Consider the following 17,201-nt stretch of genomic DNA (forward strand, 5'->3'; position numbering starts at 1 on the left):
GATATGAGAGAGAAACCTCGCTCAGTTGCCTCTCATAGGCGCCCCAGCCAGCACACAACTTGCAACCCAGGCATGTGCCCCAACTGATAATGAACCAGGGGCCCCTTGCTTTTCAGGACGACACCCAACCAACTGAGCCACACCAGTCAGGGTCCTTGTCTAGTTCTTAAGGCAAATAAATGCAGAACGTTTATATCCTGAAACATTCCTGTATTGCTAGTTAGTAAAATATGCTTTGCAATATTGTGAGAATTCTCTTTTCAAATGAAGTCACTTTATATTTAAAATTAAAAAGGTTTTGGCATCCATTTCACTTTCATTTAAATCATACATAAAATATATTAAATGGGGGAGCTTTATATTTTAAATAAACTGCATAATTTATGACAGATTAATTTATGTGATTATTGAAACAAAGCTAAAGAGCCCATGATAAATCAGCTAAATTGGTATGTAATGGTACATCACAAAAAATAGATATATTATAGGATGATACAGTCCTTGGACAAAAATATGCAACCAGAAAGGGACTGTGGAATCACATGTTTTCAGTGACAGGATTTTCACGAATAACAGCCTTGCTTTTTAGCACATCAAAGCCCTTCAAGGAATAGCCGGAATGTCTGGCACATAATATTAGTAAAGTCAATTCAAACATCTTGTACTCCACTTGCCCCATTTTTACAGACCTTGGCTTGAGAGCTACAGCAACTTCTTGAAAGCATGGCCAATGTCAAGCCCTCACTCTTAGTTCATAATACTGCCCCCAACATTGTCCCTCACTCATCCCAAAATAGTGTGTCCTTGGCCAGACCTCCAGTTCTCGGAGGCTGAAACAACCTCCGTGCCACTTTGCCATGACCAAGTTCAAAATAAGAAGACCGTAAGGAGAGATTCAACATTTGTTGAATAGTAGAAATTGGAAACGAAGAGCGGATTCTCTTGAATTACAAATCACTGCTTCTAGACAATTACTGTGGAAAGCACAATAATCCTTTAAAGCTGCGATTCTCATCCTTTAGAACACATTGGAATCTTGTGGAGAGGTGGTTAAAACTAAAATCACAAGTTCCTTTTCCATAGCTTGTAAATCAGTAGGTCTGCGGAGAGACCAGAAAATTTGCATTTCTAATGATTTTGCAGGTAGAAATTCCCCTTCTGGTCCAAGGAACACTTTGGTGGAATATTCAATTAAATAGTTAAGCCGTTTTGTAGATTATCACAAACTCACTTCTGAAGCTTTATTGAAATCAGTTGCTGTTTATGGCAGTCAAAGAGCCATTTCCCTTTGATCAGATACTGTCAAACAGAGAAACCTGTTACTTCTTACTCAGGTCTCTCACTTACTGCAGCTTTTGCAGAAATGGAGCTAGAGGGACAAACTCCTAATCTGTTAGACTCCATAAACCCAAAGATAAGTAATACAAGCCCTGAAAAGGACTGTTTAAATCTACCCTTAGATACTAAGTGGAATACTTCTGAGGCCACTGAAATGTTGAGGCAAAATAGTAACACATCAGCTGCAGTAAGTCCAAGGTGTCTCCTAACTCTATACTTTTGGTGAAGAGACAGCTGATGTTGTGCTGTAAGAGGCTCCAGGGGCTTGGACTTCTTATACGTGTATAACTTTATCATAGGGATGAGATGAGATAAGGGAAAATACGTGGACACTCTTTGCTAATAATGCAAATAGAGCTAGTTGTGAAAAACGTGATTAGGGTTGTTTAAAAGAAAGAAAGTAAAAAGGGAAAGGGTAAAATGGAAAAAATTCAGAAAAATTAAACTGAATGTTAACTGTTCCAAAGGCTGATTAAAATATCATGAAAAAGGAGAAGATAGATGATACGACCACTAAAATTTCAGTGAATCACTATATAAAGATAAAGTGATCTGGCTGCCCACCAATTCTTCAAACTGTAAAAGCGGTGTGACAGGTGTGCTTAATTTTCCCTAACCTTACTAAATTTTTAAAAATCTGACTATTGTGCAAAAAGGGATTTATAATCACCCTGAGTCAATGCCAATTACAACTACATAGAACAGAGAAGATGATTATGACTCTGGATGACAGGAGGGTCAAGGTCCCTTGGCTCCACCCCCAACAACCAACATTGCTTACACTGATACAGGTAAAATGGCCAGAGGGTGGTGGTGAAACTTTAGATTGCTAGACCCTGTGCCCAATACAATGTCACCTAAAGCAGGATAATAAAACATTAACACGCAGTATAATTAAACTGCGGAGATATGGTGAGCAACTCTAGAAGATACAGGTAAAAAGTGTGGCTTAAAATGTTGGAATTTATTAACAAACTCCTCTATGGTTTTCTCATCCTGCCAGAATGTATTATTAGAATAGATGTAATGTTCATATGGAAGACTATTATCTTACCAATTTACTGAGGGAAAGGTTGTCCTGCAAATCTGTTCTTCATGCTCTTTTAATAGAGCATGAGAAAGAGAAACTTTTGAAAGTATCTAAGCCCACTCAAGCAGCTAATTTAAAACAATCAGGATACAGTAGGGTCAGAAACCTAAGGTGCATGAAGAAATTTTTATTTTAATTAAAAGTCTTTGAGATGCAGTTATATCAATACCCACAAATTCCTTGTTTAATGGCCTGTGAGAAAAGCTGATGAGTCCTGGAGATTCACTGCAGGTTGCAGAAGTCTTAATAAATAGTAGCTCATGCCACAAATAGTGCACAATAGGATATGAATGATTTGAACTGTGTAACAAGCTAAGAAAAACTAATTTTGTGACCAATGTGGCTAATATTTTCCATTTCTACTCATGAAGAAATACAAAGCCATTTTGCATTCATGTCAGATATATGAAAAAATATACTTTTACTGTGTTTTCACAAAGATACTTAATTTTTCCTGTCATTGCCACAACTGATGAAATAAACAGCCATTTTTCCTATGCAGTTGATACCCAGAAGTTACTTGTTTTAGAACTGGAAGTTTGTACCCTTTGACCAATACCTGTTTGTTCATTTCCCCCACCTTCTAGCCCTGGTAACCACCATTCTACTACATGTTACTGTGGATTTGGCTTTTTTACATTCCACATATAAGTGATATCATACAATATTTGTCTTGCCTTGACTTACTTCACTTAACCTAATGCCTTCAAGGTCCATCCATGTCACAAACAGCAGCATGTTCTTTTGCATAGCTAAATATATTCCACTGCGTATACATATGTGTATATATACATATATACATACATGTATGTCTCATGTACACACAAACATACACACAAGTATGTCCAGAAAGTATCCATCCATGTACTGTGAAAAATAAAAACATTTATTACATAAAATACAAGATACAAAAAACATTGTACATAGAACAATGAAGTCTCAGTCCCCTTCAAAGTAGGCACCTTGGGACCTCACACAGTTCTCCCAATCACCCTCAGCTGCCCTGTCATATTTTCCTGAATCTCATCGATAAGTCAGTCTCATGAGTCTGAAATCTCTTCCCTTTCAAAGGTGATTTTAGTTCTGGAAAAAGCCAGAAGTTGCAGGGCACCAAATCTGGGATTTAGGGGGGCTGAGTCACCTGGGTGATTTGATGTTTCCCCAAAAAACTCTACATGAGATGTGATGCATGTACATTGTCGTGATGAAGCTGCCAATTACCAGTTGCCATAACTGTGGCCTTCTAAATACCTGAATATTTTCCATGGAAAAATGTTCAAGCTTAACACAAAATTTGATACAGATTCATTGGTTTACTTGCTCAGTCATTTTGAATGCAAGAGCCACACAGTACACATGCTCACTCAATGGCGTGTACTACCCCTACTAACTAGTACAGTGAAGTAATCATTGTTCACACATGCACATTGCAGTCCACTCTCCTTGGCTGCCAGGTTACATCAATGTCACACAGACCAATCTCGTTATATTAACAATGGTTGGACTTTTCTGGACTCTCTCTCTCTCTGTCTCTCTCTCTATATATAGATAGATAGATAGATAGATAGATCTATATAGATATATAGATAGATATATAAATATCTCTATAGATAGATAGATAGATATCACATTTTCTTTGTTCATTTATCCATTAGTGAACACTTACCACATTTTGCCATTTATAATGTGTACTTCTTTGCCCAACTTTTTGAAGGAAAAATAAGAATACACATTATACATGGGCATAATGATTACATAGCATGGATAGAATAATGGGTACAATAACCCTGTGTAGAATGTTCACAAAAATATGGGTGCACTCTGTACACAGGAGCACATTATACATGGCAAAATATGTTAGATTGTTTCCAAGCCTTGGCTATTATGAATGATGCTGCAATGAGCATGTGAATACAGATATTCCTTCTTTTTCTGTTTTCATTACTTCAGAATATATAACCAAAAGTGGAATTACTGGATCACATGGTAGTTCTATTTTTAACTTTTTGAGGAATTTCCATGCAGTTTTCCATAGTGGCTGCACCAATTTATAACCCCATTGACAGTGAATTCCTGTTCTCCATACACTCTCCACCACCTGGTATCTCTTGTCTTTTAGTGATAGCCATCTAACAGGAATGAGACAATATATCAGTGTGGTTTTGATTTGCATTTTTGGATGATTAGTGATGTTGAGCATCTTTTCTTGTATTTGTTGGCCATTTGCATAGGTCTTCTTTGTAAAAACATCTATTCAGTTCCTCTGCCAATTTTTAAATTGGATTGTTTGTATTTTTGCTAATGAGGTGTATGAGTTCTTTATAATTTGATTTTAGAGATAAACCTAAGCCAACTCAATTGAAAAGTATAGTTATTTATTATATTAATAATATACTGTTTATATCTCAATCTAAATCCTAAACTAAAATGGAATTATAAGCACTTGCTAGTCATATAACCCAAGAAGATAGCTGATTAGCTGAACTACAGTACAGGGCTCCACAAAAACAGTGAAACAAATGGACATTTCTTAGATAGGAGTGACTAGGGAACCTCTCAAACAACCAAAAATATGTCACTGCCAACTCCAAAATCAAAGCAAGCAGTATAAAAATTTATTAGGCTGTTTGTTTCTGTAGAAATCACATACAACCTCAGAAATTTTTAGCCCTTATTTTTAAATTTAACAAGAAAGACAAACTCAATTTGAGGGAGATTTTGAACAACAGCAATTTTTTTTCCTTGTTTAGATCTTCAAACTATAGCGCTATCTACCCATATTGAATACCATATATATATATAAAAACAGAATATTCTCATATTACATGAGCTTTATTTACTGATATCAAGAGAAATTTAATCAAGTTAAGGCCCTAATTTTGCCACATTAACTCCATGAGAAAACATGCTTCTCCCTATGACCGGGTCAAAAATATCACATATGACTAAAATGCATCCCATGTAGTTTATATCAAAACAAAAGAAAAATTTTATGAACTAAAAGGTAAATATGATACATTTGAATATTTGATATTCAAATATCAAATATTTGATATTACTTTTTAATACACTTTGATCTTAATAATGATTTCAGATGAAACCAATTTGGCAGCACAAATATTTCTTCTTCTTTAATAATGCGATTCTCTTATTTCTCATCTCTACAAAATATATAAAAAATATTACTCCAGGAATGTGAATTTTGTTTCAAATTAATATACATGATTAATGTGCTGGAATCTAATTTTCAAAGTAATAAAAATAATTTTATACTTTGTGACTTTTTTCTTTGACTTTTAATTAAATTTCTTTTATAAGGATTTGGACATCTGATTTGAAGAATAATTAAAATTGGTTCTTTTTATTCACGAATTCTATTGTTACAAAATGGGAAGTGTCCGTGCTAGTTACCAATTAAAGTGAACCTTAAATGGACTTTAGAATATTGTAATATATCCAAAGTACAGAGATAAAAATAATTTTTTAAATCAGGTTTTGTTCATTAATCTGTGACATGGATCTGTGTGCACTGAATATGGATTTACTTGAAAAAAATTGCCTTAAATTTTAACATTGATTTTGTCAATCTATAAAAATTGAGAGTGGCATTTTGAGTAGGACAGTGTGATGTGTAAAACAAAAATTTATTGTAAGTGATAAGCAAGATAATTCAGAAAAGATCATTTTTTCTCTTTTGTTTTAGAAATACCTTGAAGAATACAAAGAGTGAGTTACAGAGATTGCTAGGTAGAATGACCAATGATAAAGAGTTTTAAAGTTCTGCGTAAAGAAATTCAAAGAAAAAAAAAAACAAAAACGTGGACCTGGGTGACAGATAAATTTGCTCCTTAAAGTAAGAAATAAACTTTATGTACATCAAAGGTTAGAGCTGCTACAGAGGATGGTCAGCAAGGAAAGTCTAATGACCCCACCAACACTATTTACTTTCTTGACCTCAGTTCCAAATTCTTAAAAATCTACCATATTTTCAGACTATAAGACATACTTCCCCCACTCCCCACCAAATTTGGGAGGAATAATGGTTGTTAATGCTGCTGTTGAGGTCTGTTTACATTTACATCGGTGAAATACTATGTTACTCATGTTAGTACATATTTTACCACATTTTTTGCTTCAAAATTTTTTTCTCTATTTTCCTCCTCTAAAACCTAGGTTTGTCTTACAGTCCAAAAATATGGTAACTCATTCACTAAAAAAATATTTGTTAGATGCTTTTATCTGTTATATACTTTTATTTACTGTAAGTATATTAGTGAACAAGACCAAGAAATTTTCTACCCTTTTAATGCTTATTCCAGTGGTAGAAATACATTTTAAGAAATAAAGGAAAATGTAATTTTTATCACTGAAGAAATGGATTAAAAACAGAATAAAAGTAGAGACAGTGATGCAAGCAGAAGGATCTATTAAAAACAGTGTGACATAGTAAAGAAGCAATATTTCAGCACAGTTCTATATAAGAAGAAAGAGCCACCCTTACCAAAACATGGGGGTTGGGGTCTACGTGAATGAAGAGCAAGTTTAATGTCAAGTGCTGTGATTTTGAGTAAGAGGCAGGCTAAGTCTCCAAAACACCAAAAAGATGGTATTTAGTCTGGTGTAGAATTGGCCATGGGAAGAGAGGTTGGAGAAGAGGACAGAAAGTTTTCATGGTCAGAATCATGTAAAGCCTTGTATGAGCTGGGAAGAAGTTTCGTTTTTATTTGCAGTGTTGTCAGAAGTTACTGAAGAGTTTTAAAGAGATGAATAGCAAGTCTGATTTACTTTGGCTCCTGTGTGCAGAACAGAACCTACATAGCAGAGCAAGTTGTCAAAGAAGCATTCAGAGGAGGGATTTGCTGTCGTCTCAGCTTGAATTAAGGTAGCTAGGGTGGATCAGGTGAAAAGTGATCCTATTCAAGATACATTATAAAGATAAAATCAGTAGGACTTGCTGATGTTTCAGGTTAGACAAAAGTAGTAAAGGATGTTAGTATATGATGTAATGTATATAAATCAATAGCATACCCACTTATTAGTACAAAATAATGGTAAAATGAAACAGCAAATATAATATGATTTGCAATGGAATCAGAAAGGTGGGGTATTTCAGATGAAATTCAAATAAATGGGGACAACTGTAATTGCACAATAAAATATATAAATAAATAGATGGATTAATTAATTAAACCCACCAAAAAACCCACAAAATATTCACAAAAGTAAAAAGACTTCAATAAATTAAGAAATATATTATGTCCACAAATCAGATTATCTGTTGTATAAAAATCATTTTTCCTCCAAATGAATCTATAAATTCTACGATATCTCAACGAAGCTTACAGCGGGCTATTTAAAAGAAATGGACAAGCTGTTTAAAACTCATAAAATAATAAAAATTACTTACAGGAGCCCAAGCAATTAAAAATAGAAGTAGGAGAAGGAGATTAATGCAGCTGGTGAGCTCCCGTTGCTTGATGTCCACACGCAGTATGAAGCTACAGCTACAAATTAAGACAGTGTGAAAGGAAAGACATTCAGATCAATGGAGGATAATATACAGTCCAGTAACAGAGCCAAGCAGACATAATAAAAAGACTTTTGACTGAAGTGCCAGGATAAATCAATGGAGAAAAGAAAATCTTTTAAACAAATGGTTTAACAACTGAGTTTCCCTATGGGGAAAAAATGAAACATTACTGTTACTTTGCATCATACAACATATGAGTATTGATCATATGTCTTGAAAAAGATATAACTGCAAACTTCAGGAAGAAACATTATAACATTGGAGTGGACAAAAAAATTTAGACTACACAAATAACAAAGTTAGAAATTATTAATTGGATTTTGTCCAATTATTAATTAAAAATAAAGAAACTTTTCCTATTCTTAAGACACCATTTCCAAATTGAAAAGACAAGGTTCACACTGAGAGCAAGTATTTGTAAATCAAACCTGCCAAAGAATTTTTATCTAGAATGTACAAGATTCCTTAAAACTCAACACTAAAACCATCAACTCAGCTGGAAAACGGATAAAGAATTTGAATAATTTCCACAAGAATATGTAAAAATGTCCATTTAGCATAAAAAGATACCTTAAATATTTACTTACAAAGGAATTGCAAATTAGAAGCACAATGTGATACAACTGCACAATTAGATGACCACAATTTTAAAAAATGATAATATCGAGTATTAGCATAAAAGCATCTTTATAAAAGATGAACCGGAAGATATGTAAATAATATGCAGTATATCAATGCAATGGAATTACTCATCAATAAAAGGAAGGAACCCTGTTTTTAGTTTTTTGAGGTAACTCCATACTGCTTTTCACAGTGGCTGCACCAATCTGCATTCCCACAAACAGTGCAGATGGGGGCACTTTTCCCACATCCTCATCAACACTTGTTTGTTGATTTATTGATGATAACCATTCTAACAGGTGTGAGGCGATATCTCATTGTGGTTTTAATTTGCATTTCTCTAATGATTAGTGATGTTGAGCATGTTTTTATATGTCTATTCACCATCTGTATGTCCTCTGGAAAAATCTCTATTCAGGTCCTTTGCCCATTTTTTATTTGGATTGTTTGTTTTTTGATGTTGAGTTTTACAAGTTCTTTATAAATTTTAGATAATGACCCAGCAATTCCACTTCTGGGAATTTATTTGAAGAAACCTGAAACACTAATTTGAAAAAATATATGCACCCTTATGTTCGCTGCAGCATTATTTATGATAGCCAAGATTTGGAAGCATCTCAATGTGTCCATCAGTAGATGAGTGGATAAAACAGCTATGGTACATTTACACAATAATATACTACTCAGCCAAAAAGAAATTCACTCTTTGCAACAGCATGGATGACCCTAGAGAACATTATGCTAAGTGAAATAAGCCAGTCAGAGAAAGACAACTACCATATGATTTCACTCATATGTGGAATACAATGAACAAAAGGAACTAACAAGCAAAACAGGGACAGACTCATAAACAGACAGCAGGCTGACAGCTTGGGGAGGGGTTGAGGGATGGAGGGTTTGAACAAAAAAGAAAAAAATTCATGGACAACAGTGCGGTGATTGTGGTGGGGGGAGGGGGAGGGATGAAGCTGCAGGAGAGTATAAAGGGGATAAATGGTGATGGAAAAAATTGAATTAAAAAATGAACTGTTAAAAAAGGAATGAACACAATTTCATATATACAACATGAATGAATCTCACAAGTATTATGCTGGAAAAAAATCCAGACAAATAAAAGTACATATCATGTAATTCCATTTAATTGAAGCTCTAGGTAAACTAACCTACAGTTGAAGAAAACAGATCAGTGACTGTCCAGAAGAAGAGATGGAGAGAGAAACAACTATGGGGACAGCTTAGGACATGGGAGATGGGAATGTCCTGAGTCTTGATCATGATTTTAGTTTCACAGATTGATGAATATATCTTCCAAACTTATTGAATAATACACTGTAAGAGGATGTAGTTGACTACAGATAATTTATATTAAAGTTACTTATGAAAATAACAAAGAGTACTAGAAAAGAGCCAGAGCCATTTGTTTCCCAATTTAATTAAAAATGGAACCCTTTACAGGCAAAATTAGAGAAAATATACATATAATTTATAAATGCCATAGTTTGCTATGTATGGTGTACACCTACTATTTTGCTATTTTTTGCACATTAGTGTACCCATGGTATGTAATTATTATACCCACGTATAATGCACATCTTCATTTTTCCCTCAAAAATTTGGGCAAAAATATATGCATTATACACAGCAAAATACAGTAAATGATAAGGTGATTCCTCCAAAAACATATTCAAACATAAGGGAAGAACAGCAATTTCTCCTCTGACAGAGGAATGATGTAAAATACTCAACTGTCAACTAAGAGCTTATTGTATGTTTTTCTAGATGAATGACATGGGTACTGTATTGGTGTGGTATTTGGATCTCACCGGATGCCTTTAGTAAAGTAAAAAAAATTAATTGCTACTATCTAATCTTGAATGAAAATATTTCTATGAAGCCTTTACAAAAAAATTAAAAGGTACATAGTCTTCCAAAAAAATTTAGGGAATATTAATGCAAACATTTTGAAGGCCACTGTTGAAATGGAAAGAAACTTGTCCTTTTCACAGCTTCCTTTCTCATGCCTGTTGTTTTAAGCAACGTGTAGTGCTCAGGGAGACAGTGTCATTAAAACAATGGTGAATAAAAATAAACACTAAGTAATCATTGTCTGGGGGAAAATCAGGAAACATAACCAAATCTCATATTATCAAATCTGATAATATTAAGGAATACATGTTTGCCTCAACTACTTTGACATTTTCAGTTTGTGTTGACTCGTTTAGTCTGTAACTAAAGCCACATATCACACAACCTTTGAATTATAAAAAAGAAAATAATAGATAACTTTAGTTCAAAACCTCATTTTCCTTTGTTTTTAATTCTAAATCTTAAACATATAAGTGTAACCTGTCCATTTAGTAATTACTCTGTTGTTTAAATGTACACACAGATTCAGACACTCACAAAGACAGAAACACCCAGGTGCACACGCACATGGCTGACTTACTAGGTGACTTCTTCAAAAGCAGGCATGCCTTACATTTTCCACAGCGACAAGTACATTGTTAAGTTCATCAGATCCTATTAAGAACTGAATGCTGAATAAATCATATATTTTTCTGCTCACAATATATATTACATGAAGACATCCCACTTAATAAATTTAATTCATATTTAACACCAGATTTATTTGGGGAGAAGCAGTCCTAGTTATGACTGATGATCAGTGGATACTTACTTTTGCAATTTTCTGTTCTTTCAATGAAGAAATATTTATCCCTAATTTGTCTTCCAAATATTTTCCATTTTTAGAGACTAAATGAACACTGTACAATTCACTCATTGGTTAGTGGCTATAAAGGGATATATTGCATATTTATTTTGATTTCTGGAATAATGTATGAAATATTTGGTGACAGATATTTCTGAACAATATATGGGACTTTATTTTTTAAAATGTTTCCTTGAAATGTAATATAGTTCAGTATTAGAATAAAGTATATAGAAAGTATGAAAATATTGGTGAATATATCATTTCTTCAAAGACTTTTACTTCTGGTTACTCAATTCTGTCCTAAATACACTATTTTTTTAACATGACTAGCTATATAATAGTCAAAAATACTTTTAAAATGCTACAGACACACAGAGAAGCTAGCAATTTAAAAAATGATGTGTAAGGTAGGGGTGTAAGTTCTTAAGAGTCTGGATGTTAAAAATGATAAAGCAGAAAATAAATTATTAACTTTGTGATTAATGACCTTTTCCATAAGTCATCGGCTTTCTCAAAAGATTATACTTCTTTCATTGATTGGCTAATTTATGTTTCTTAAATCAACACAGGACCAGGGGTTAGGCTACTGGTTCTATTTATTTTGTGCAATAATTCTGCCTAGTCACCTATGACTGATAGCTCAGCATAGATACTGTATCTCGAGACATGCTGTATTCAGAATTGACCCTGTATTTTCCTGCCTGAAAAACCAGGGTGAAAGGCAGACCTATTTAAACTTGATTGAACAGTGAACATCAGTTCTTTCTAGCTACACAGGAAAACAAGTCTGTACAGTTGATCACTTTCTAAAAATCTCTTGACCTACTCTGAAGTTAACCACTATCATCAAAATGTTTTGTGGAGACTATGTAAGTATAATAGCTTTTTCTGTAAAACTTTCTAGTCATTTGAGATTTAAAACATAAAATTTCATTTGTGGTACTTGACATTTCAACAGGAATATTGGTGCTTTAATTTACTTTATTAAATTTTTAATTAGTAGAGGCTCAATATAACTATTAAACAAAGTTAATATTATTAAACCTCAAATCCATGCTAATATTGAAGTAATATATTATTCCATAGATGCAATTTAGTTACACTTACTTTTGTAAATCTAACTGTAAAAATTAGAATTATAACTGTAAATTTGAATAAGACATTTTTTGCCTCCATATTTCTCATTATCAGAAACTGAAAATAAACATGTTTGTTAATTTTTAAAGTCATGATCTCTTCAGAAAATACAGTTTATTTTTAAATAATTGTCTGTTGAATTTAAGCAGTGTATAACTCAGTTTGGCCACTTCCTTTATTTCCCTTGTCTGAATCATTTTGATCCAACTACTAATGGTCCACAAACTCTTGAAGAACTAACACAGACACTGATTTATCTAAATATACACTGTATGAAAATATATCCAATTCACATGACCTTGAAAATTATACCTTAGTGTGGCATGTATAGATAATTTTTTTAGAAATCTGTATTATGAAAAATGCTTTCAGAAAGCTTTTTACTTTATGCAACAAAATTACAACATAATTGTTTGGTTAAACTTTGGCACAAAACAATAAATATTATTTACTTATTTACAAAGTAATGATTACTGGACCTTTTAGTTTACTTATTTTGTTTTTCAAATTCAATATTAGATGAGACCTAAAATGTGACTACTTTCCATCACTGTTGTCTTTAGAATCTTTATTTCACCTTGAGATTTCAAGATCTTGTTGGCAGTTGAAACTTCTCATTACTGTTTTGTTAATTTTGAGGTAGTTACGTTTCAGTACAGGGAAATTAAACTTATTAGGTAATTTAGGCCAGTATAGTAAATTGTTTAATTTGTAAAAAGCCACATAGTTTTCTCCATTTATATTTATTCAAGTACAATTATTTAGAAATAATTAGTATTATATTCTTTGTGCTATGCCTTATATTAACATGTATATGCTAATTTATCAAAAAACATGTAGAGAATATTTAAATGATATTCCAGGGATTATTAAAAGTTGCAATGATACGATTTTAAAGAAATGTAATTATTTGCTGTACTTCTGATATAAAGAATATCAGAGATTAAAGAGCTGCATTTGAACATACCTAAAATTCATTTTAAGTCTTTTAGTCATCTATATCAGATAAAAATTTCTTGGGTTTTATGTATTATTTCTGCAGGTTCTGATGGTAGAATGGTTTTACATAATCAGTGTTATCATATTTCAAAGCAATTATTTATTATCTCAAGACATTTGGCCCAAGTGGTTAGAATTTGGTATTAGAGAAACCACTATTTGAGGGCAAATTCTTCTGGTTAATCTCTATTTTGGGTCCAGTGTCCTCAGACAAAAAACTTGTTCTGGCACAGGCAAGAAAGCAGAAGTTCTCATATTATAATGTGGATACTAATCGACTGGGCTGCTGGTTGGAAAATAGAGGCCTGGGCCCTTTACTCAGTAGTTCTGATTTAAATGTATGACATCTGACTCTATATGCTTGATATATTCATGACCATTTTTGAGAGCCACCAATGTAATTCATTACTTTGTTACAAAACTAAAATAGAAAATTTTAAAAAGTCAAGTAAGAGGCAAGAATCCTAGAAAAGCAGTTATGTTTCCGTAAGAAATAAGCATACGTAATGCTTTAAAGTAACTCTAGAAATATGGAGTTAGATGGCCCTCAGTGATTAAGGCAGTTTAAATGGGTGAGTTACTCTAAGAAGATAAATTTACCTTTGATTCATAAGTGTATTTTACTTATGTGCTTGACTATAAGATTCTCTATTGAAAGCAAGATTTAATTAAATGATTATGGCAAGCCTGGAACTCTTCTGATTATTAATTACTCAGATATAAATCACCTTTCAGGAAGATAGTACCCCTCTTAGATGGAGGAAACTGCACTGTGGAGTGTTAAAAAAAATAAATAAAAACCCAAACGAGAATCCAAACCCAGGCATCTCTGTGTGATTGTAACTCAAGCTAAAATAGAATGCCTCTTTCGAATATACATCCTGATTCTTCTAGTGAAATTATTGGTTATTTTTGTCCTGTTACTCATCAGCTGAGCCCCTTTTTGTATAGCAAATGCTTTTTTGATATAGCATTTTATTTACTATAGATTCATTCATTTGATTAAACCCTTTGTTTTTGCCTCTAAGTAAACTTTAATCCTAGTCCTTTTCCTATCCTATTGACAACTTTCCTGCTTTCCTGTTTCTATTGTACTTATTAACTGATGGGGAAGTGTTAATCATAGCAGTATCACAAGCAATATAACCTATTTGTATCATGTTCCACACTTCACATTATACGTTACTCTTAAAGTAGGGAAACAATTATGAAAATATCTTGTGTTTTCATATTCAGAGCTTTATATACCTTGTCTACTTTAATAGTCAAAGCAAATCTTTTTACAAGAATACCACTTAGCATGCAAGGGTTTGGAAATTCTTCTTGGAGACACCAGATATTCTGCCCAGTGGTTTTGCACATATTTTTAGTTTTGACAACCTTCAAGGAAGGTCTTACCGCCTCCATTTTCTCATGAATACGCTGAGGCTTAGAGCGGTTGAAATACTTCTCCCAGGACTGAAAAGCCAGGCAGTGGTGAAGGAGGGTCCTTCCAAACTCCAAGAACATTTCTTCCACAAAAATAAATGAGATAAAAGTGCCCAAATATGATGATTATCCTGACTTCAAATTTTGAAGCAAAAAATAGATATTTTGTGAACCTAATCACAAGATGTAAAATTAGCAGGAGTGTCTTTCCAAAGATGCTCTTACTTAACAAACTTGCCCCCAGAAGGGCTCAAGAGTCATAATGTCAGGCAACAGCCATCCGGGCCATGTCCCATGTGGGAATAGGAGGTTCTGCACTTTGGCCCACCTGGTACGGAATACCTGCACTGGCGCTTAACGGTGAATTGCATATCGTGAAGGAAGAGCACTCAGAAAATCAGAAACAAATTCAGGCCATTCCATCCAGGAGGGCCTGCAGCTGAGAAGACCTCCCATGGGAGCAGAGGCCGTCGAGTAGGTAAAATTGTTTTAAAGCAGGCTCTTCCTACTGAAAGGTATTCCCCGGGAGAAAGAATCCATCCAAGAAATCTGACTTTGATTGTTTATCTGCAGTATGACTTACTGAACAAATATTAATAAAAGGTTACTCATACTTTAGATTGCTTTTTACTATCACAAGACTACATTGTCTGAACTTTACATACTTTGATTCAACAAAAGTTATGAATCATGCTGGTTATAGCTTCAATTCTTACTAAAGCCTCTTTTGAACTAATATATATTGAACGGGAAAAGTTAAATGTACTTTTTCCTTGAAGTGTTATATAGGCAAGTTGTTAAATTTATATAAATCTACTAGCTGTAGATTGCTTTTAATGTAGAGGCTGGCAAACATGACTGTAAAGTAGTAAACACATAATCAGAGCCAGGTTACCCAATAGGATCCATACAACTGAGGACAATTTACTTAATACTTTGTCTATCTCAATTCTCCTACCTATAAAATGGGTGTGATAATAGCACCTATAATGTAAGAGTCTCTTGAGAAGTGGCAGGTAAAGCACTATGAGGACTTAAAGCATAAATAGCACCCCCCAAAAAGGGTGAACCATTATTAACATTTTTAAGTAACAGTGCCGAATTTGAACATAACTCTAATTCAAAACCCCTGGAACTGCTTGTAGAGATGAGGTTAAGTTTGTATCTATCACTAGTGTTAAATTTGTGTAATTACTCATAAAATTTATGGATAAACTTGAGTAACATCATTTTATGAGAGGAAATATAAATATATTCTCTTAAACTCAGTGATCCTTATTTGTACAAATAGCACTGCCACGCTAAAAAAATTTCATCATCCCACTTTCCTCAACGCTTACTGCCAAATCTTTTTTATGGTAAAACTCCTCAAAAGTATACTGTACTCATTACATCTAATTTTTCTCCTTCGATTCTCTCTGAATCCCCTCCAACTGGATTTCCACCTACTCTACTTACAGAAGTAAGCAGTGGCCTCCCAGTGCCTGAACCCCAGGCCTAATTCCCATGTCTCACCTTAGGAGTACAGGAGTGCGGTGTGACAGTCTCCTTTGCCAGGAATGTCCCAGGGCTAATTTCTTTAAACTTTTCTCTTGCCTATTCATAGCCACTCCTTTGGTCACTGTATCCAATATAATGGTTTTAATTACACTTATTTAGAGTCTTTTCTTAATTTCTATCTCAACCTAGCATCTATGCCAGATTCATATAACTGGGTGTCAATACAGTGAGTGGAAACTCCATCCTCTTACTAGTTCATGCAAAAAAAAAAGTAATAAATTTTTTTTAAAAAGACTTATCTCTGATTTCCCTTTTATCTGACACCTTACAAATGATCCATTAACAAAATCTCCTGGCTCTACTTTCACCATGTATTCATTATCCGACCACCTCTCATCACTTCCATGGCAACGACCCTGGTCCAAGTTACCACCGTCATCATTTGCCAACTTTACACAGTAGCCTCCTACTTAGTTTCTCTGCTTCCATCTTTGCTCTCACTTCCACATACTAAGCAGAAAACTGAATACGATTGTCAAAAACTGCACTCCGGAAACATGAGTTCCATTGATGTATAGGAGCCAATGTCCTCCTGGAATTAGAGAAAGTCACACACGAGAATATAGAACTACTAAAGAGGAGATTGTGAGAAAGCTTTTGGTTCTCATTTACAGGCTCTTTAAGTACTTACCATAAGAGCAAGAATAATAATAAACCTTAAATTTGCAGAATTTACCACTCTCACATAGCCCTCTAGAAATGTCAGCTTCCCTTAAATGCAAGGCACTCTCACATGATTATAAAATTATATGGAAAGTTATTTTGGCACTGTACTTCTACTATTA

At 33.8% G+C, this 17,201-nt stretch overlaps 1 protein-coding gene across 1 annotated transcript in view; it reads left to right on the forward strand.

Moving 5' to 3' along the window:
• The first annotated feature begins 11,937 nt into the window (after positions 1 to 11,937).
• The window catches only part of ANXA10 (annexin A10), a 67,106-nt gene continuing 61,842 nt past the window's right edge, over positions 11,938 to 17,201 (forward strand). The window contains exon 1 of the mRNA XM_036031982.1: positions 11,938 to 12,161. Coding sequence (XP_035887875.1) covers positions 12,144 to 12,161 — 18 coding nt within the window. The 5' untranslated portion in view covers positions 11,938 to 12,143. The remainder of the gene's footprint in view (positions 12,162 to 17,201) is intronic.

Source organism: Phyllostomus discolor, chromosome 8 (genome assembly GCF_004126475.2).
Source record: "Phyllostomus discolor isolate MPI-MPIP mPhyDis1 chromosome 8, mPhyDis1.pri.v3, whole genome shotgun sequence".
Taxonomy (NCBI): domain Eukaryota; kingdom Metazoa; phylum Chordata; class Mammalia; order Chiroptera; family Phyllostomidae; genus Phyllostomus; species Phyllostomus discolor.